Source organism: Ylistrum balloti, unplaced genomic scaffold (assembly GCF_031769215.1).
Source record: "Ylistrum balloti isolate Yb309-2 unplaced genomic scaffold, AGI_CSIRO_Ybal_v1 Utg370242, whole genome shotgun sequence".
Lineage (NCBI taxonomy): Eukaryota > Metazoa > Mollusca > Bivalvia > Pectinida > Pectinidae > Ylistrum > Ylistrum balloti.
Window position 1 is genome coordinate 810,859 of NW_026782196.1, and position 23,842 is coordinate 834,700.

The 23,842-nt window shown below is 34.1% G+C and overlaps 1 protein-coding gene across 3 annotated transcripts in view; it reads right to left on the reverse strand.

Annotated features, from left to right (window-relative positions):
* The window catches only part of LOC132552229 (dihydropyrimidinase-like), an 88,305-nt gene that overhangs the window by 12,885 nt on the left and 51,578 nt on the right, over positions 1 to 23,842 (reverse strand). For all 3 annotated transcript variants that reach the window (XM_060216376.1, XM_060216377.1, XM_060216378.1), the window contains 6 exons: positions 11,963 to 12,057; positions 8,848 to 8,921; positions 7,623 to 7,733; positions 4,300 to 4,464; positions 2,273 to 2,415; positions 651 to 719 (listed from right to left, as the gene is read on the reverse strand). In XM_060216376.1, coding sequence (XP_060072359.1) covers positions 651 to 719; positions 2,273 to 2,415; positions 4,300 to 4,464; positions 7,623 to 7,733; positions 8,848 to 8,921; positions 11,963 to 12,057 — 657 coding nt within the window. The remainder of the gene's footprint in view (positions 1 to 650; positions 720 to 2,272; positions 2,416 to 4,299; positions 4,465 to 7,622; positions 7,734 to 8,847; positions 8,922 to 11,962; positions 12,058 to 23,842) is intronic.

Genomic DNA, 23,842 nt, shown 5'->3' on the forward strand with positions numbered 1-23,842 from the left:
AACAATTGAAAAGACATTAAACTGACAGCTATAGTAGATAAAGTCATGATAAGGCTGGGAGTGTCAGAATTATTCTTCTATCAAAAACCTGACTTGTTGTTCAACCATTTTCACAATAGTAAACACAAAAGCTACAAAGCAGTAGAAAGTAAATTTTCCATAAAACTACACACCATGAGAAAACTGTACTTTAAAGTATGTTTTATTAAATTCTGAACGACACGTTAGCATTTTTTAAAGTGATTTTCATTTTCTGAAGTTTTGATTTTTCTCTGTCAGACATAGGTATTCAAAAGATGAAGAACGAAGTTTAATATGTGCATTAAACATACAGAAAAAAGGCTTTGAATATTAATAAACATGATTTCTTAACATCATAAAGTTAGTTTTTGCCAAATCTTCAGTAAATATTGATGGCTAATGATTGGTATTTACAGGGTCATTTATAAATTAAAAGCAATACTTTTAAAAAAGGTTAAAATTTGATTGTTTTCCTATTAAAGATAATCACAAAATAGCTCGTTAATGTTTATATGGAGATATTGACAATCTTTTCCTAGAATTAATTTCCATTTTCTATTGATTAATAAATTGTATGACATTAATTACATCCTTATCGTTTGTTAAGCTGATTCAGTGCTCTGACCTACCTCCTCTGGACGACACATTTCATGTCCCTCGGGTCCTGAAATACCATTGTCTATCATCTCCTGTGATTTCTGATCGGGGAAAAAAACAATATGTTTACAATATATAAATATTTTTTAGGAATCACCTACAAACAATATTTCTTTTAAAATAAATCCCTACATCTATATTATATTTATTTTCAGGAAATTAAAATTAGGATAACTTGTCCTGTCTTGGTATACTTTTGTTTCCCTCTAGGATAAGGGCATACTTTTGTTTCCCTCTAGGATAAGGGCATATAGGATAAGGGCATACTTTTGTTTCCCTCTAGGATAAGGGCATACTTTTGTTTCCCTCTAGGATAAGGGTATACTATTGTTTCCCTCTAGGATAAGGGCATACTTTTGTTTCCCTCTAGGACAAGGGTATACTTTTGTTTCCCTCTAGGATAACGGCATACTTTTGTTTCCCTCTAGGATAAGGGCATACTTTTGTTTCCCTCTAGGATAAGGGTATACTTTTGTTTCCCTCTAGGATAAGGGCATACTTTTGTTTCCCTCTAGGATAAGGGTATACTATTGTTTCCCTCTAGGATAAGGGCATACTTTTGTTTCCCTCTAGGATAAGGGTATACTTTTGTTTCCCTCTAGGATAAGGGCATACTTTTGTTTCCCTCTAGGACAAGGGTATACTTTTGTTTCCCTCTAGGATAAGGGCATACTTTTGTTTCCCTCTCGGATAAGGGTATACTTTTGTTTCCCTCTAGGACAAGGGTATACTTTTGTTTCCCTCTAGGATAAGGGCATACTTTTGTTTCCCTCTAGGATAAGGGTATACTATTGTTTCCCTCTAGGATAAGGGCATACTTTTGTTTCCCTCTAGGATAAGGGTATACTTTTGTTTCCCTCTAGGATAAGGGCATACTTTTGTTTCCCTCTAGGATAAGGGTATACTTTTGTTTCCCTCTAGGATAAGGGTATACTTTTGTTTCCCTCTAGGATAAGGGCATACTTTTGTTTCCCTCTAGGATAACGGTATACTTTTGTTTCCCTCTAGGATAAGGGCATACTTTTGTTTCCCTCTAGGATAAGGGTATACTTTTGTTTCCCTCTAGGATAAGGGCATACTTTTGTTTCCCTCTAGGATAAGGGCATACTTTTGTTTCCCTCTAGGACAAGGGCATACTTTTGTTTCCCTCTAGGACAAGGGCATACTTTTGTTTCCCTCTAGGATAAGGGCATACTTTTGTTTCCCTCTAGGATAAGGGTATACTTTTGTTTCCCTCTAGGATAAGTAAGAGTCGCATCCATTAGTGCATGGTAGACTTGGACATAATCAGAAAATATCTTTATACGACATGAATCCCTCCTTCCATCATCATGCAAACCAGAACTGGATTAGGAGAGAACTTGACCTCATATGATGATACTATGAGGTCAATATGAAACAAATATTTATGGAGGTTCTTTAGATATGACACTGATTTGGACAGAATAATAATTATTCCATATGAAATCCTTGATCCTAAAGTGACTTTTAACCACTTGACTTCTCTACAGTAAACTTAGTAATGCTTCTATAAAGTCTATTAGAAGCATTAGCAATTGGTTGTCAACTTCAAGAGATTCTGCAAAACTCCTACCTGTGCAATTAAATGTCCATTTTCAGCATGGACCATGCCAATGGCACCTAGCTCCCGACACCGTGTAAAGGTCTGGTACACTTCATCATCATCCAGCATGAATACATCCTTGTAGGCAAGGAAAACTTTGAAGGAGTTCACACCTGTAGCACACAAGAGATTAATATGCCTTTATCCAGTTGGCATGCACAAGCCCATAAATGCCAAATGAATGCACAGTGAAATAAAAGGTTTTATGATGAAATATAAATGATACTTTCACTCCCATGATAGCAAGTTTTGATATTTTCGCTTATTTTTCACCTATCATATCACTATATTTGCAGTGAAAATTTAAATTCTCCCAGAATGGATACAAGACTTCAGGAACAACAACTTCACTAGAGATACTATGAAAAGTTTGAAACTTGCTGGCAAATGAAAGAAATAGAATATTTCTTGATAAATTAAAGTAACGATACTTTACACTCGCATACATAACAAACTTTCTATCCCAGCTGATGGACTATAACTGTTATTTCTAAAGAAGCAAAGAATATCCTCCATATATTAACTTGTTTCTTAGTTTATCTGAAAGTTCTTTAGTTGATTTCAAATTTCCTGCATTCCCATTGGCAGTTTTAAAATGATAACCAACAATTTTTTTAAAAACAGATGTATAACATCAGTGCCTGAAGTTGTCACAATAGTTAATCTTACAAGATAAATGTGGTGTTTATTACTCTGTTAAAAAAATATCAGTTTGTATGGCTGTTGTGACATCATATTTCTCCTATACAGAGACATAAAATGGTTCTGTGTTGTGTAAATCAAATAAGATTTAAATAAAAACTGTGAAAATATGTAAATATAGTCACTGGACATCCTAAGTATGGCATTTAGAGTCAGGTCACAGATTTGTAAGGCAAATACATTTAGTAAAATGCCTAAAGTATTATTTAAATGGGTTGTGTCTATCACTTCAATAATAAATGTAAGATGTTTACAAGATTATTAAACTAAATCAGTAAAACCATTTCTCCCTTTATCTTACTGGTATTCAGTTCTTTTAACGTGGGCCATCAGAGACGGGTTATGCTGCTAGAATTGGACAAAGTTAAAGTATGAAACATAACAAAGGGCAATAAGAGAGTTATGATTCCTGTACACTGCCCTCCTTCTTGTTGAGATCTATCTACCTATGAAGTTTCATGTTGACATCTCTTATAGTTTTAGTGTAATGCTCGAGACAAAATTTAAGTATGAAAATTAACAATGCGTATTTCATATACTTCCAGTTACGTTTCTATGCTATCTCGATATTCACTATCAATTTCCAATGTCCAGCTTGACCACTTGTTTGGTTCAGGAAATCCTCTCAAATTTAACACTGGTAATATTCCAAAATAGTTTTGAAAGTTCATTTTGTAGTACGAACACATGATAGCGGGCAGAGATGACAGTGACAGTAGTGACAAGGTAAGTAAAATCCTGTTTTTCAGCACTAGTTTTTGTTATGGATGTGGCAAATGTTTGAGAACTCAAAGTCAACTCAGAATTACAAAATAAGTAAAATTGATCACCAACATTGTCTGGACTGATTCAGGTGGGAAGCCATTTTTGTTTACAGACAACAGTGCTGTGTGTGCATGCATTATCATAAATGACCCAAAATTTACATATTCACACCATTGATCAATAAATAAGAATTTTCATGTTTACAATTATTAACTAATCTCTTTAAGTGCATATTTCAGCAAAATCCAACTGGCATTGTTCATAAGGTGATACATTTGATATATATGCAATAATTAACAAAAAAATGAATAAAGAAAAATATTGTTTTACTGTGATGTCACTAAAATCATACTGGTATACTAACTCTGCAGTGATGTCATACTGACAGATATTTACATATCAACTGAATATACACAAAACTTAAGTAAGAGTTCTGTAAATATTTTGGTGTTTATTTTTTTTCTTCTAATTGAAATAATTAGATTGTCCAACAATAAGACAAAAGTGATCTCAGTGACAAATATTCTAACCTTTCTCTTTACACAGGACCTCCATCTCCTTAGAGACCTGATCTGACCACCAGGTGACCCCAACATGAAGTCCATAGTCGCAGCAGACTTTACCATCAGCCCAGTTCCTCCATTTGTCATATGCTTCCAGTAGAGATACATTCTTTTGGTCAAGGACAAAGTCAACTGTAAAGGTCAAACAGTGCAAAGTTAGGCACATAGACACAAAAGTCAACAGTTAGGCACAAAGATGCAAAAGTCAACAGTTAGGCACATAGATGCAAAAGTCAACAGTTACACACATAGCTGCAAAGGTCAACAGTTAGGCACATAGCTGCAAAAGTCAACAGTTAGGCATATAGATGCAAAAGTCAACAGTTAGGCATTAAATACAGTTTTGGCCAGAATGATGAATCATAACATAGTGGAGAATACGTTAAAAAATAAGATGCACAATGTCTTTTACGCCAAGTTAAGTAGGTTTAGGACTGTGATTGTGTTATAAGAATTCTGTCGACTTAGCAATCAAATCTAAGAAATATCATCCAGTTTAAGTTTTTTTTAAAAGGCATTTTTTTGGTTAGTAACTCTTTATAAACCTATCGAGGAGCAAGGAATTAAATTAACATTGTTTAATTTTGCAATTCTGAGCATATAATACCTATGGATCTTAGTCTAGAAAATCTCATCTAACCATAGATGAATCATACACTAATATTTGGAGAGATTGCCTTCATGATGCACATCACATTTCTGTGAAGGGATAGCCATTTATCAAGCTTGTAATGATGTCATCAGTGATACACACAATAAAACCAGGATATTTTTCACATATGGTAGAAATAGATTAAATGCACAGGCAATCTTTCACATCTGTTGTGTACGACCTCCAGTGTACATTTTTTGTCCAATCTGCTATGAAACGTTTTTGTGAAAGTATTTTATTATTTCCCACCACACCCATTACTATACAATGCTAATAACGACAGCAGCCATGAGCGAGGACCATCTTTGCCACAACATGTGACGGCAGAGGTTGCGATCCGCTCAGTCTCTGAATCATACTGTAAAGATCAATATAATGCCCTGCAACTACACCCACATTTTCTGCTGAATCAGGAGTTTTTATAAACGACTGCCAATATTTCTGTCTGCAATCGGTCTTTTAGTTTTCTCATAGGCTCAGACTTTCTAATGGATTACAGTATTGGAAAGTGTCCTTTCTATAAACCAATCAATCTTGTACAACATGAATCACTACCTGATTCTCAAACATTTTTACTGAAGGTTTCAGATTTGTAATGCATGTTCTCAAAATTCTTATACAATGTAGATTATATATTTTCAAATTTGTTGAAACTGCTAAGCTTAAACTAATCATGTCTTTGTGTTTACGATGTTAAGATTGTACATATTTAAATAATGTAATATCAAAATGGAACAACACCAGCCATTTCTGTTAATCTTATAACATTCTACAGAATTTCCCCAGAATGGAAGACACGCTCAAGATTAATCAGTAGTTTCATATATCATTTGATGAAAGTTGTAGAAAGCAATCTGCTTCTTTAGATCATGAGAATGTATTCTTTACAAATCTGTTCAGTCCCTTCTAGAAATTTGTGTGTGAATTAAATTGGAAAAATATATACCCCAGTAGAAATATGAATGAAAACATTGCATCTTGTACCAGTTCTGCAAAATTCACTTCAGCTTCAAAATTTTAGGTTACCCTTGGAACATGAATTTGTTATAGAGGGGCAAAGCTGTCTTTGACCTTCCTGTAGGAAATACCTACTACCATTATCAAGGTCAAAGGTCAAGGTCACAACAACTAAATTTAACAATGTAATGCCTCTCCCCCTCCCCATCCCAAGGAGCATCCATACTGCAATATTCATAAGTAGTACTAGGTCAAATGGTATAGAAAACATGGTCCATTCAAGCTTTGATGTTGTGCAGAGGGTTAAAACACCAGGTGTGTATTTATCCAAAAGTCTCCCCTCCAATTACTGGAATACAAAGACAAATAACAAACTTCTAAGGAACAATTTACATCAAACTAAGGGACTGACAGAACCCTGTAATAACACAAAATATGACTGATAATCTGGGGTATTTACCATATATCAAGGTAATCCTGTAACGCTGCCAATAATTCTCTATAATGATTGACATTTAATAGTTTTACCAAGACTAATGGCCAGCTAGGTAACATTTTGCGGTGTGTTTTTCCTCCTGTCCTAACCCTGTGGGAATCAATACTAAATAGTTGAAGCATTCTGGACCTATAACACAGCTCCACATCTGAAGGCATGCTCTATCACTGCCAAATTCAATCCTAATCAGACGGCTAATCGAGAGAAAGGTGTAACAAACAGTGGAGTATCATTATAACAGGTGGGTTTAATCTATACAGCAAGCTATAGACGTAAAGTATAAACATCTCCCTCGTCTGTCTTCTAATGGGCTGATCCCACAGTGTAACAGATTCACATAAGTCAAATCATAACACACATAATTCAGTCATATTTTCTAAAAGATAAATCTTTGATGTAAATCTTCATGGCCTATCTGAGGAAAAGCCTGATGTTATCAACACAAAATCAAATCATCTTGCTGCTGATCGTGTCACTTTTTAAATGAACCATTGTATCCAACACTTCCTAAGTTATATCTGTCACTCAGCACTGGTAATAAAAACTTTTATCATATAACAATTGTGCGTTTCTTTCCTACACATTAGTGTAGTATTTGTTAAGATTGTGTAAAATCAAACAATTTGATGCCTATCTCCTCAGAATTCCATCATATCTTCAGATTTTTTGTCAAATGACATTTCTGTACGAAGATGGAAAGATCTGTGTCACAAAAGACAACAGATAATGTGTACTTTTGTGAATAGGTCTACCCTTATCCTGATACTTATTGGTTCATTTGAAATGTGACCTACTTTCTGAAGTAGGGATTGTCGCACAGTATCAGTACTAACAAAAATTTGAACCAAGTGAAAATAGCATTAGGACATTTCAGATTTCTAATACAGAATAATCAACATGAATTTATCATATAATGACGGAAACTGAAGTGACATCCATCTGTTTCCTAATTTTGTTTAGGTTTTCGTAGTTCCAGTTCATAAAAATGTTATCGGTAACATTTCTATTTATTTCTGATATTAAGATTTTAAAATAATTTTCAGATGAAAACAAAATGTCTGTTCAGGCCTTTCTGTTGTCAAACTTTTGAGTTTGTATAAGTATAAGGGCATCACTGAATTAATTTCTGTTTACATATTTCATTGTGATTGTTTTGCCCGTTTTCTGAAGAGTTTCGTCACTTACTGATCATGGTAGTTCCTCCTGCTAAAGCTGCCTTGGTTCCACTGTAAAAATCATCTACAGCATAGGTTCCCATAAATGGCAGCTGCATGTGCGTATGCGTGTCAATACCACCTGAAACACATGTTTAATCTATCAGAAAATCTGATATAAATCAAAATATCTTAATTATCACTATTCACATCAGAAAGTCAGTTACTGACAGAAGTAGCCTGTTATTTGTTGATGAAGCAAAAGATGCTTACTCTCCTGGAACACCTGATCTTCTTCTCCTTGCACTTTTTCAGGAGTCTACATGTAAATGTTTCTTTTGATCAAATTTTGCCCTAGCTTTATTTAATCTGTGTCTGGATTATGATTATGTTGACTTGTTGGTTTTTCCTTGCCATATTTTGAACCAGCAATTTTTCAAGCATTATGTAAAGTTGTATATCGTGACAAAACAATATTTAACCCACTATTTTAATAGATTAGCCAGTCGTTTTCAATCTTATTGAGAACAAAGCTTTATGAAGTATCAACATAATACATAATATAAATTAAATTTTCCCATTTTTTCCTGTTGAATATCCTATATATTCGTTAGCATTGCCACACCAGTAGAAACCTAAATTTCCATCTCTGTGTCTACCTAGAATCCAAATCAATCAAAATTTTCCTTTGAATTCCATTTTTTAAAATCTTAAAACAGGCTTTACATCTGTTTTTGATGTCTTTCGACCTTCAGCAGACAATAAAATGTACAATCTCCCACTAATTCCATTAAACAAAACAGAAAAAATTACCCTAACATAGAAATTAAAACACATTTGATAATGATTGGTCAATATTTGCTAAACCAACATAACCTGGTATCGCTGGTAAAGGATACCTGTTGTAGATATTTTGAATTAACATTACATGTCATATGATACACCCTGATATAAGCTGTCTGGATCAGAGGTCTGGTGATTGAGATCTGAGGCGTATTGTTCTACACGTGTATCCCTGTATCTGATAAACCCACGCTCGAGGAATTTGTGACATGTATCACTGTATCAGATAAATCTACACCTGAATGATTCGCAACAAAAGATACTCAAATTAAGATTTGATAGAAATAAAATATTAACAAACAAATCATGCTATGAAGGATCAAACTAGGCTTCTGTACAAACACCAAAGATTTGTCAGTTCATACTAACACAGAGTAATTCTATTTTGTATGTACAGGCAATATTGGACGTACCTGGTATAATGAGTTTGCCGCGGGCATCAATCGTCCGTGATCCCCCAGGAATGACAAGGTTGTTACCCACCTGTCTGAAATTGACAAAACAGTTTAATTCTGGTTGTCTTAACATGTCAACAGGACTGTTACATAAATTATAATAAATAAAGTTTACCATTTAAGCCACTGATAAATTATATTTTACATTTTACAATGACCCATTGTTTTTGAAACTGTCATGTTTTATCACACTTACATAATCAACAGCATTTTAAGAAGCATAATACATGTAATCACCTCTCATGCCTTGTATGACATATTTGTTACATTCATCCCTAATCTGTTTAACGTTTTTGTTACAATGTGTATTCTTAAGTAAGTATATTAATTTGTTGTTACTGTATATAATTTATATAAAAAAAGCTGTTTTATTTTTGTCTTTGTGTATGTTTCATCAGCCCACCATAATCAGAGAACATCATCTCTGACCAACAGGAAGTAATGGACTGAATAAATATGTAATCACAATTTGATGGAATAGTCTGAATTATCAGTGATTTTACTGTATAGCAATATAATATACAATCACAATTTGATGGAACAGCCAGAATTATCAGTGATTTTACTGTATAACAATATAATATACAATCACAATTTGATGTACAGCCTGAATAATCAGTGATTTTACTGTATAACAATATAATATACAATCACAATTCGATGGAACAGCCAGAATTATCAGTGATTTTACTGTATAACAATATAATATACAATCACAATTTGATGGAACAGCCTGAATTATCAGTGATTTTACTGTATAACAATATAATATACAATCACAATTTGATGGAACAGCCAGAATTATCAGTGATTTTACTGTATAACAATATAATATACAATCACAATTTGATGGAACAGCCAGAATTATCAGTGATTTTACTGTATAGCAGTATAATATACAATCACAATTTGATGGAACAGCCTGAATAATCAGTGATTTTACTGTATAACAATATAATATACAATCACAATTTGATGGAACAGCCTGAATTATCAGTGATTTTACTGTATAGCAATATAATATACAATCACAATTTGATGGAACAGCCTGAATTATCAGTGATTTTACTGTATAACAATATAATATACAATCACAATTTGATGGAACAGCCTGAATTATCAGTGATTTTACTGTATAACAATATAATATACAATCACAATTTGGTGTAACAGCCAGAATTATCAGTGATTTTACTGTATAGCAATATAATATACAATCACAATTTGATGGAACAGCCTGAATTATCAGTGATTTTACTGTATAGCAATATAATATACAATCACAATTTGATGGAACAGCCTGAATAATCAGTGATTTTACTGTATAGCAGTATAATATACAATCACAATTTGATGGAACAGCCTGAATTATCAGTGATTTTACTGTATAACAGTATAATATACAATCACAATTTGATGGAACAGCCAGAATTATCAGTGATTTTACTGTATAGCAATATAATATACAATCACAATTTGATGGAACAGCCTGAATTATCAGTGATTTTACTGTATAGCAATATAATATACAATCACAATTTGATGGAACAGCCTGAATAATCAGTGATTTTACTGTATAGCAGTATAATATACAATCACAATTTGATGGAACAGCCTGAATTATCAGTGATTTTACTGTATAACAATATAATATACAATCACAATTTGATGGAACAGCCAGAATTATCAGTGATTTTACTGTATAGCAGTATAATATACAATCACAATTTGATGGAACAGCCTGAATAATCAGTGATTTTACTGTATAACAATATAATATACAATCACAATTTGATGGAACAGCCAGAATTATCAGTGATTTTACTGTATAACAATATAATATACAATCACAATTTGATGGAACAGCCAGAATTATCAGTGATTTTACTGTATAGCAATATAATATACAATCACAATTTGATGGAACAGCCTGAATTATCAGTGATTTTACTGTATAACAATATAATATACAATTACAATTTGATGGAACAGCCAGAATTATCAGTGATTTTACTGTATAGCAATATAATATACAATCACAATTTGATGGAACAGCCTGAATTATCAGTGATTTTACTGTATAACAATATAATATACAATCACAATTTGATGGAACAGCCAGAATTATCAGTGATTTTACTGTATAACAATATAATATACAATCACAATTTGATGGAACAGCCAGAATTATCAGTGATTTTACTGTATAGCAATATAATATACAATCACAATTTGATGGAACAGCCTGAATTATCAGTGATTTTACTGTATAGCAATATAATATACAATCACAATTTGATGGAACAGCCTGAATAATCAGTGATTTTACTGTATAGCAGTATAATATACAATCACAATTTGATGGAACAGCCTGAATTATCAGTGATTTTACTGTATAACAATATAATATACAATCACAATTTGATGGAACAGCCAGAATTATCAGTGATTTTACTGTATAGCAATATAATATACAATCACAATTTGATGGAACAGCCTGAATTATCAGTGATTTTACTGTATAGCAATATACTGTAATATACAATCACAATTTGATGGAACAGCCTGAATTATCAGTGATTTTACTGTATAGCAATATAATATACATTCACAATTTGATGGAACAGCCTGAATTATCAGTGATTTTACTGTATAGCAATATAATATACAATCACAATTTGATGGAACAGCCTGAATTATCAGTGATTTTACTGTATAGCAATATAATATACAATCACAATTTGATGGAACAGCCTGAATTATCAGTGATTTTACTGTATAGCAATATAATATACAATCACAATTTGATGGAACAGCCTGAATTATCAGTGATTTTACTGTATAGCAATATAATATACAATCACAATTTGATGGAACAGCCTGAATTATCAGTGATTTTACTGTATAGCAATATAATATACAATCACAATTTGATGGAACAGCCTGAATTATCAGTGATTTTACTGTATAGCAATACAAACGGGTTGACTTATAATCCAGAATGGACTTATTACCAAATGAATTATAAAAATCTGCAGACTGCAAGAGAATGATTATCTTTATTACTACATACTTGATAATTCCATCTTCAATGTAGATATCAGCATCAAAAGACTGGTCATCGTTAACTATTCGGCCTCCTTTCAGGAACAGTCGTGACTGTGCACTCTACAAAACACAAAAATCAGTCACCATTAAAACATCCAACTATTTTTCTTATCTCGTTTTAATTTAAGTTTTAATTGAGTGGATAAATTACACCTTTTATGGGGAACATATCGATTACCACGGTACAATTACTGAAAGTAACCCAACTCCAAAGCGAGATTTCAAAGAAAGCCTATTATGCCTATTCAAACAGTGCATTATTACCTGATTTTTTAAGCTTTCCCAATTAACCATTAAGGAAACGAACATATTTATTTCAATATGCATGTCTATAAATCAGCATGTCATAGACACACTGGGCTCTCCCGACTGACATACAATCATACACATAGTGGCCTGTTTTTACTCTCTCAAATATTCTTAGATTGTCATATTTCTAGGGTTTCAATGGGACTGAATTTGAGCCCTATTCTCAGAAGAATTTATTTTCTATAATAGCCAAATTCTCAAAATGTATTGTTTACTGCTCAAAAATTCCTTCCCATTTGAGATTTCCCTCAAAAATGTGATAAAAAATGCCATTCCCAAATGAATGGAAAAAACTTGTCTGAACGTCAATCTGTGTGATTATATTGCACGAGACACCTGTACTCGTAGTGATTTTAATGAAGTAACAGTACTCGGGTACCAGTACATAAAAAAATAAAAGTACTGAGGCCCGTTTTTACACAGAGGTTAATAAGTATATCCATGAACTATTTTATATTTCAACACAAGCTGTCCAACAACAAGTGTTAAAACCGAGGTTGATAAGTATACCTGTGAACCACTTTTTTATATTTCAACACAAGCTGTACAACAACAAGTGTTAAAACAGAGGTTGATAAGTATACCTGTGAACCACTTTTTTATATTTCAACACAAGCTGTCCAACAACAAGTGTTAAAACAGAGGTTGATAAGTATACCTGTGAACCACTTTTTTATATTTCAACACAAGCTGTCCAACAACAAGTGTTAAAACCGAGGTTGATAAGTATACCTGTGAACCACTTTTTTATATTTCAACACAAGCTGTCCAACAACAAGTGTTAAAACCGAGGTTGATAAGTATACCTGTGAACCACTTTTTTATATTTCAACACAAGCTGTCCAACAACAAGTGTTAAAACCGAGGTTGATAAGTATACCTGTGAACCACTTTTTTATATTTCAACACAAGCTGTCCAACAACAAGTGTTAAAACAGAGGTTGATAAGTATACCTGTGAACCACTTTTTTATATTTCAACACAAGCTGTACAACAACAAGTGTTAAAACAGAGGTTGATAAGTATACCTGTGAACCACTTTTTTATATTTCAACACAAGCTGTCCAACAACAAGTGTTAAAACCGAGGTTGATAAGTATACCTGTGAACCACTTTTTTATATTTCAACACAAGCTGTCCAACAACAAGTGTTAAAACAGAGGTTGATAAGTATACCTGTGAACCACTTTTTTATATTTCAACACAAGCTGTCCAACAACAAGTGTTAAAACAGAGGTTGATAAGTATACCTGTGAACCACTTTTTTATATTTCAACACAAGCTGTCCAACAACAAGTGTTAAAACAGAGGTTGATAAGTATACCTGTGAACCACTTTTTTATATTTCAACACAAGCTGTCCAACAACAAGTGTTAAAACAGAGGTTGATAAGTATACCTGTGAACCACTTTTTTATATTTCAACACAAGCTGTCCAACAACAAGTGTTAAAACAGAGGTTGATAAGTATACCTGTGAACCACTTTTTTATATTTCAACACAAGCTGTCCAACAACAAGCGTTAAAACAGAGGTTGATAAGTATACCTGTGAACCACTTTTTTATATTTCAACACAAGCTGTCCAACAACAAGTGTTACCAGGTAGTTTGAGGAATTCTTCAATATTATTGATTAGTTAAGCCAAGGTGTACAAGTCTCCACCTGTATCCACATAGATCAGTGGGTATAGTCATGGTTTTTGTACACTTGGAAGGTCCAGCAACAGGTGATGGTAATCTTCTGATACACACATTGGATATGTAGTAATAATGGTGAATGTTCATAAATAGATTATCCGACAGGACAGGAGCACAAAAGCATAAATGTAATTATGCAATTAAGTACAAACTTCAAACCTCAAACATATATATATATACAACAATATTTCAGAATTTTTTAACATAATGCAATTATTCCATTAAAAATTTAAAAATCACACTTCAAGATAATTCCATGAATAATTACTGCACTTTCGCAATAAACAAGAATTGCCCACATACAGCCGGCTACCTGTCACCTAAATAAACACCTGTATTTGCACCATCTGCACAAGTAAATACAAATAACACCAGGTATTGAAGTTAACATACCAGGGAGAAACTATTTCAATCTATTTCCCTGGTCAAACATTAAAATGTTGTTGAGTGGATTTTAGCTTTACACACGCCCTAGCTATAAACCTATTTGATATGATGATTACAACCACTATGGTTTGTATTGAAGTTTGTTCCTAAAGAACAAGTTTGATAAATTCCCATACAACACATTTACCTGTAGGTTATCACTATACTGACCAATCAGATGTATAACACCCAGGGTTAAAGGTTACTAGGTTACTACTCACATAATTGTATCTACTTCATAATCCTACTGACCAACACAAGTTCACAACCCACTGAACCTGAAGTTCACACTAACCATGGTTAACTGTCCCTGTGTGCTGCTTCTTAACCCAAATGACCACAACCCCTACCTGACTGATCATGTGTAAGTTCACATCATACTGTATCTAGTTCATAATCCAACTGACCACAACTAGTTCACACCTGAATGACCCTGGTTGATTGATTCAAAGCTATCAATAACAAAAGCATTAGGGCTTGCATAAATAGGAAGTAATAGTGATACACTGTAAAATTTACACCAAGCACAAACCAGAGATTCCCACACAAGTGATACACTGTCAAATTTACACCAAGCACAAACCAGAGATTCCCACACAAGTGATACACTGTCAAATTTACACCAAGCACAAACCAGAGATTCCCACACAAGTGATACACTGTCAAATTTACACCGGGCACAAACCAGATATTCCCACACAAGTGATACACTGTCAAATTTACACCAAGCACAAACCAGAGATTCCCACACAAGTGATACACTGTCACATTTACACCGGGCACAAACTAGATATTCCCACACAAGTGATACACTGTCAAATTTACACCAAGCACAAACCAGAGATTCCAACACAAGTGATACACTGTCAAATTTACACCAAGCACAAACTAGACATTCCCACACATGTGATACACTGTCAAATTTACACCAGGCATAAACCAGAGATTCCCACACAAGTGATACACTGTCAAATTTACACCAGGCACAAACTAGATATTCCCACACAAGTGATACACTGTCAAATTTACACCTGGCACAAACTAGATATTCCCACATAAGTGATACACTGTCAAATTTACACCTGGCACAAACTAGACAGCGCCTATACTTGATACAACCTATAAGAAGTTCACACACAAACAGTGCAAACAGACCAATTTGCACCAGACACCAACCAGAGCATTCCCACAGAAGCATTATACTGTCTACATATGTACATAATGTGACAGGGCAGAGTATTGTCTTTTGCTCAAGGAAAAAATCAGGATACCTGGATAGTGTCAGCTTCCTGAGAGACACAAACCGCCTGAGCTATATAGGAATATCTGATGGTCTACCAACTACCACAAGTTGTGGTCCCCCAGACTGACTTCTGTACCACACCAGACCTTGATTGGTTTATTACAGATACAGTGCTGAAGGACAACTCACTATATGATCCTCACAAAGACACCACCATCCTTCGATTTGTTCCTGTCCTTCCTCAAAATTCTTCACATCACCTTCCTCCTTTGAACTCCCCCTAGCCTCTGTATCCGAGTCTGTAGTAGCTGTAGGAGTAGCCTCTACCTTGAACCCGTCATCCCTCGTACCATTATCATTTGATGTGTCACCAGACATGTCATCAGATGTGTCAACAGTATTAGACATTATACAAAACTCTTACACCATACAGACCCAACCTTTCTTCTAGTTCATCAACAATATGGATGTCCTCTTGAACGATGATTTTCTAATTGTGTTAGTCTAGTAGTGTGGATAGACATGTGACCATCACAAATCCCACAGCTACCAATCGTTTGCAACCTAAGTTTGTTTCATGTAAAGATGTAACATGTATATAACTCTAGAGTTCCCAGTGAAGACAGGTGCCCTTAGAAATTGATCACAGTTGATCACGACTACGGAGCTATAATATTGAAGATGTATTAGTCACCAAATGAATTTTAACGATTCTGTTGCAACATCTGATAGCGTCTACCAGTTACATGTGGCGCCTTTCACCTCACCCAGCTTCTCCCAACTCTGCACAATAACGTAGTTTTTGATTGATGTGGAATCCATTGACCAATCAATGTCTCCCAGATCAATCAATAATTCAGAGTCTAACACAACGTCTGTCTACAAAATCACTTATTAATTTTTTCATATACTCCAAAGCAGGTAATCTGGTTTAGCTCAGTCTGAGTACAGCATCCAATAAGCTTACAAGTGTCAACTTTATACACATTACACAGGAACAGCTGACTAACCAAAAGGTCAGAAAGCAGCTTTAAGGCCATTTCAAATACTTATTATTGTAGATTGCTCATCCCTAACAAGTTTCATGTCAATTCAATAAGGAACCACTGAGGTAGGATTACTGATGGTGTAAATAGAGCTAGACCAGGTTAGCATTGACTTTGTCTAGAGACCCATGATCCACATCACCAACCTCAATTCTCCCAATACAATACCCCTGGAGGCACATATACAAATAGAGGGAAATCTTTTTCACAGTCAAAATGAAAATTTCAACCTTAAAATGATAAAAAAACCAGATCCGTAACATCATAGTCTTATGTCAAAGCTTTATTTGGTTTTTTACTGAACAGAGAGTATGTAAATCATACTTTCATTTCAAATATGCATATTTTAACAAACAAATATTGAACTCCACATGACCATGACAAACTCAAAAGAGAGATTTTTATAACAACAAGTTATAAGTTGATCTGTAGTAAGTAGACATTGGCATCAGTCCTAAGAGTGTTGTATATGTCCTGTCCTGCCCTGAGAGCTGAGCTCATCCCAACATTTATGAATAAGAAATAAGGTCACACATCTTGACCTTGGCCTTATCGAATAAAACCACTATCAATAACATAATACAGCAAACACGAATTTTCTAAAGGGATGGAATTTCTTAAAAATTATAAATGTTTGTTACAAAAACTGCCACATATTTGAAATGTGCTTTGAAGAAGGCATGACAAAGCTTTAACAGGTTTTTGCATATGTTATTACTGTGTGGGTTGCACAACAATCTTCGAAGGTCACATGACAGAACCGGTAAAACTGCATGTAAACGGAATTAAATGAATATAGATATAAAAATTCAAATATTTAAGACTTTCCAAGGTCATAAACACCAACTGAAATGTGTAAACCTGAGATTTTATTCTCGTCACACATTGATCACACATTGATGCTAGCTGCCATTAAATCACTAAATGAGAAAGAAACATTGCATGTCAATTTGCTGCATAAAAAGAAAAAAAAAAACAGCAATTTCATAGCTTTTGTTAAAGTTCAATAGTCGTAGCAGGAAAGTCTGGCTACCATGGAAACCTGGGAATCATGAGACCTGTTGCTGCACCAATACATCAATACTGTCTAGACACAAAAACTGGAAAACTGCATTCAGTACTGGTGATTGTGAGGTTCCAACCACCTCTCGGAATAATTCTTGACCTCAAGGACGGTACTTAGTACGAGCCAATAGAAGGCTATATAAAGCAGGTTTCTACCAGTGGTGCCATATTCACCGATAACTAAACATACTGATTAGCATAATAAATATAGTGCGTGACAACCTGCAAATGATGCAGGAAAACACAGTTGTCATGACAATATTATGTAATGTTTTCAACAATTAAAAAATATAAATTCCTAGAAACATGAAACCAATGCAGCTAGCTGATGCAACAATGCAGATTTAAGCTTCATGATCAAAGACATTTCAATACTATTGAATTTCTTACCGGCTCAAAATTCCCAATACACATAGGTTTGGCCTCTTCTTTCACTTTAACCAATACATTGGCTAGTCTATGTTTGACCAGCGATAGACACATTTTCTTTTAAATTTCAACCAGAGCTTTAAATTCAGTCAATTCCAGATTAACTTCAAGTATTCCTGCACATCATATAACAAACATATTGATTGCTTATTTCTGTATTTCCAAGGAAGTCTTGCACCACACAGCCAGTCGACACTCCTGATGCAGGCAGACACTGAGTCATGGTAAAGCTAGAGCCAACATGATGCAGTTGTCCCGATCAGACTTCTATCAACCTCAGATACAGAACAATCGAACATTGAAGTCATATCACTAAGTCTATCACTTATTATGTGTTTAGAATAAAATGATATTGGTGTCACTGTATGGTCATTTCTTCATATGAATACCAAAATTTGAATACAGTCTGAGCAGTGATCTGCTTGGACTTTTCATCGCCTCCTTCAGATTACATAAACAGCTCAGCTTCATCGATTACCATGTGTGTGATGACAAATAACATTTTGCAAAAAGTTATCAACTTTGCTTTTTATCGTCATTTTTAAAGTTTTTGGTTTAATGGAAAAGCTATAATGATATTTACTTGTAAATATATGATAAACCATATCCCTTTTCCTGGCAAGTTTTTTCATTTTTTTCAAGACTGTATGGACATATACAGGAAATACCATAATTATTCATATATATATAAGTCTGGCTACCCTCTGCTAGGTTAACATCCATCTACAAGCTTATCTCCCCTTCATTAGAAATCTTTTCTGAAGGTTCTAGAGACATGTAGCAATCTATGACCATATTTCCATATTACTCAACTGCATAAATGTCTTTCCTGTGTAGTATAATGGTACATTGCAAGAAAATGAGATAAATATAGTAATATTTAACAACAGTAAGAGGTCAGGTGATGTGTTTGACATCTCTGAGGTGTCATTATTACTGATCACATACTGTACATCTTATTCTACCTGAAAATCAATCATTGTGACTCATCCATTACCTAATCATGTAGTCAGCAGCACCAAACATACATGGTGATAGAAGGTCACTCCCGAATCAATAATGTTTTAAGCCTGAGTAACAAGTGTGTCACTTGGCCATTGTGTGTGCAGTATGGTAGCGTTCAATGATTGGCTGCTGCTACAGAGACAAAAGGGATACAACTCCAACAGACCCAATATTGAAATTATTTCAATATGATAATCATGCTTATCAATATCATCTTATGAAGCTCACAGTGTATAAAGAATATCTATGAATTCATTTGTAAAGCCACTTTTGATTTCTTTTCCGAATAGTTCAATCAATTCATCTTTCTCTTCGAAACTTTAAACACAAAGTAATACAAGTTTGACGAATTAATAAAAAAAATTGTGTTATTTTAAATGGAAAAAGAATCATTATCATCTTTCAACAAGAAAACATATGTTTACGACACAGGGGAAGATTTTGGTATCACGAACTCAGAGATATAGACATATATAGTGACCTTTTTGGTCATCATGAACTCAGAGATATAGAGACATATATAGTGACCTTTTTGGTCATCACGAACTCAGAGATATAGAGACATATATAGTGACCTTTTTGGTCATCATGAACTCAGAGATATAGAGACATATATAGTGACCTTTTTGGTCATCATGAACTTAGAGATATAGAGACATATATAGTGACCTTTTTGGTCATCATGAACTCAGAGATATAGAGACATATATAGTGACCTTTTTGGTCATCATGAACTCAGAGATATAGAGACATATATAGTGACCTTTTTGGTCATCATGAAGTAAGAGATATAGAGACATATATAGTGACCTTTTTGGTCATCATGAAGTAAGAGATATAGAGACATATATAGTGACCTTTTTGGTCATCATGAAGTAAGAGATATAGAGACATATATAGTGACCTTTTTGGTCATTTTTTGGTCATCATGAACTAAGAAATATAGAGACATATATAGTGACCTTTTTGGTCATCATGAACCTAGAGATACAGAGACATATATAGTGACCTTTTTGGTCATTTTTTGGTCATCATGAACTAAGATATATAGACATATATAGTGACCTTTTTGGTCATTATGAACTTAAAGATATAGAGACATATATAGTGACCTTTTTGGTCATTATGAACTTAAAGATATAGAGACATATATAGTGACCTTTTTGGTCATCATGAACCTAGAGATACAGAGACATATATAGTGACCTTTTTGGTCATCATGAACTAAGAGATCTAGAGACATATGTAGTGACCTTTTTTATATCAACAAACTTGACATTGGTACCTTCATTACTGTGCTGATGTATATGTATCAGTATATGTCTCTCCCACCAAGTCTACAACCTGCGGTATCAAGATTGTCTTTCACACACCAGTATCTTTCCTCTCCAAATTACAAAATTACATATTACAGAGTAGATAAATAGAAGGTTTATTAAAACTGAGCTGTTTACTCTTTCCTGAATGGTATTTTTTTCTGGATAATACAATGTTTTGATATTCTTGAGTTAAAATCAAAGTTCATGCCATGAACAACTAATACTCACAGAACGAGATATACCCAGACAATGATATACGTGTGTTGGCATAATATTGTAGCACAACATTTAAAATAAAATCACTGAAAACATTAATCATGACCATAAACACAAAAACAAGCACACAAAGCAAGCTGGTAGCTACAGGTCCCTAGCTTTGTCCAACTGTAAACTCTCTATTCAAGTCCTTCAGCTACATTCTCAAAAAACATGTCAAACATTGTTTAACAAAGCTGTAGAATGGGTTTCCTTTGGCTATTGGGTAAAAGAAGTGTTTTAACTCTGTGAATATATAATCGTGAAGTTTTCTTCATTTTACCCATGAAATACAAGAGGAACCATACATTTATCTGGCAGTATAAAACACCTGTCATAAATACCTGTATATCTGATAATATTATCAGGTTTAAAAAAAGAGAATAATTTCCCTTCCATTCCCCTATTTCCTCCTTGTTGAAAGTTTACCTCAGGAGCCCCTAGGTTTACTAAGATAAGGACTGATATTCCTATAACAGTCCCCCATTGATTTTTACTGGCTTATATATTTATACCACCAAAGGTATTTCTGTGGAGTAGTAACGGAAATGTGTACAAATCTTATCCCACACTCAGGAAAGCTCAACAGCTTGATAACGGTTTCTTAAATGATCATGTCCACACCTTCCACTGAGCAGGTAACATCTGCCAGTCAATAATGTATATATAGTACAGGAATATATTATATCAATGGAGACAGCCTGAATCGCACCAATCATTTTCATGGATAACTAACACCATGTAGTAAACTTCAAGCTTCCTTAGTGTTTTTGGTTGCCATTGAGCTATCTATATAACTACATATACAAGCCTATCATTCTGTGTCTATGCATATTTTTCTAGATTTACAAGCACATAAACAGAAAACATGTTATCACAATAAGACCACAGTAAATTGTTGAAGAGGCGGGTCACCACATAGTGAGAATAATTTAACTCCAATATAATACAATCTCGATCATGATTCATTGATATTTAACACTGCAAACAAAAGACACCATGAACTGATCGTATACCTGTGTCTCCTCTCACATTTCTTCGGAGGTATTTACATTGGCCAAGGGGAGTCAGATTTATGGCATGCTGCTTTTATTCTTTTGATTAAAACATTAATGTGCTAACATATGTATACCGTTTGTCAGATGATGTTCCAACTTGTCCTGATCCACAAAACATCATATATGTATCTACTGACTATATCAGAGCTGACATTTGACAGTATTACAACAGGGTAACATGACTCATACAATATTACTGGTTTATAGTGGTTTTACATATAATTCAAATTTACATTGTGTTTTATGTTATTTCTATTCCAATAAATTCACAAAAACAAGTACAGTCATATCCAAAGTAGCATCAAGCTCTGTATAAACCATGAGGGGCGTGATTTGAGCACAGCGCATGGAAGAGGTAGGGGGGTCCACTAGGGATTACTTATGAGTAGGGTGTAGGTCGAGGGGAGTAGATTCAATGGTTCCACAGTAGTAGGAAAGTAAAAACAGAGCTCATACATTCAGGTGATATGAGACTCTGAGATTTTATATATTACAGTGCCAGTGACCAAATATATAAGGAAGGTTAACCAGTACAATTCTCTGAACCGTTTCACCGATATAGATTTTCTGAAAACCCATTTACACACCTGATTTAAGAATTGTACTTTATTTAATATGTCAATCCTCTACTGCTGTAACCCATCATAATTTGTCTGCAAGCCTGGTGGACAATATACAGCTGGTATATATGTATCTATACCAAACTGTCATTTATTTCAAATAAAAATATCAATGTCTAGAAAATGCAAAACTTGCAGGTGGTAAAAAATATCACGGACAAAAATACATTTAGCATTATAGAACAGGTTTACCTGGTTAGTAATTTATTCCCAGTCAAGATGATAAAATTTGACTTGAAATATTCTTCCTCAATTATAGGGAGATTAATTTGGATGGTAGGACTACAGCTAAAATAGGTGAACACAGGGTGTTTTCAACATACTATTAATCACCTGTAGAAACTCTGTCACCTGCCTCTAATCACCACTATACAGTAGAAAGGGTTGACAGCTGCCTGCTGGCAAGCTCATCTTCCTTGTATCCAAATGTAAAAAACGAAAGTGTGCATCTCAAATTTAACAATCAAAAACAAAACCTGCACAAAAGAATAATAATGTATGCCTACCTGTTTGTGGTTGGAAGTTTCAGACATCTTGCCAGGGTGCCAACACTTTAAAGAGATTTGTGTGCCTAGAGTTTTACCTGATAGGTAGCTCTGATAAAAGTTCCCAGCGATATGCAAACCCTTTATTATTGTGAGATTTTAAATTGAGAGGTTAAATGAACACGATTGGCCAGGCTGGTGAGGGTCTATAGAAGAGTGAGTATGTACCACATAGTACCTGTGAGTTGTATCACAGGATCAATGGTTCTGAATGGAGTGTAGTAGCATGGAGCTTTGATGTTGTAGGGTAACATAGAGTCAAGGTCACCAGGTGAACTGTGGTGTGAAATCCCCCTACATTGTTGTTACCTGGGCAGCTATCATGTTATCTTTCACCTGTGTACAGGTAAAAATGCCCTTAAGTTGTTTTCATTCATCTCCGGATTGTCCTGTTAGACAAAAGCAAGAAACTCTCCACCCTCATCAATTCAAGCTGTTAATAGGAATAAAGACTATAATTAACACATGACCTGTGGTCATTCAGGGGGACAACAAACATCCTCCATAACAAAACCGGATAAGGATGATGATTTGTTGTTTTTACTTAGCCTGTATCATAATATATAACTCTGAGAAATTAATTTTTGCCTTAAATAAACAGGGACATATATCATGATTATTACACATCCCTGAGACTTTTGATTCCATAACAATATTATATTTACCTCCATCAACAGACAGCTCACGTTATTAAAATGAAAAGATTTTTTTAGATACATATGGAACGGAACAAATGTATTATCCTCTATCTATAATTCCTTGACTGCATCATAGTACTTCTATCATTCATGTTAAGGATTATACTGACACTGTTAACAGTAAGCACAT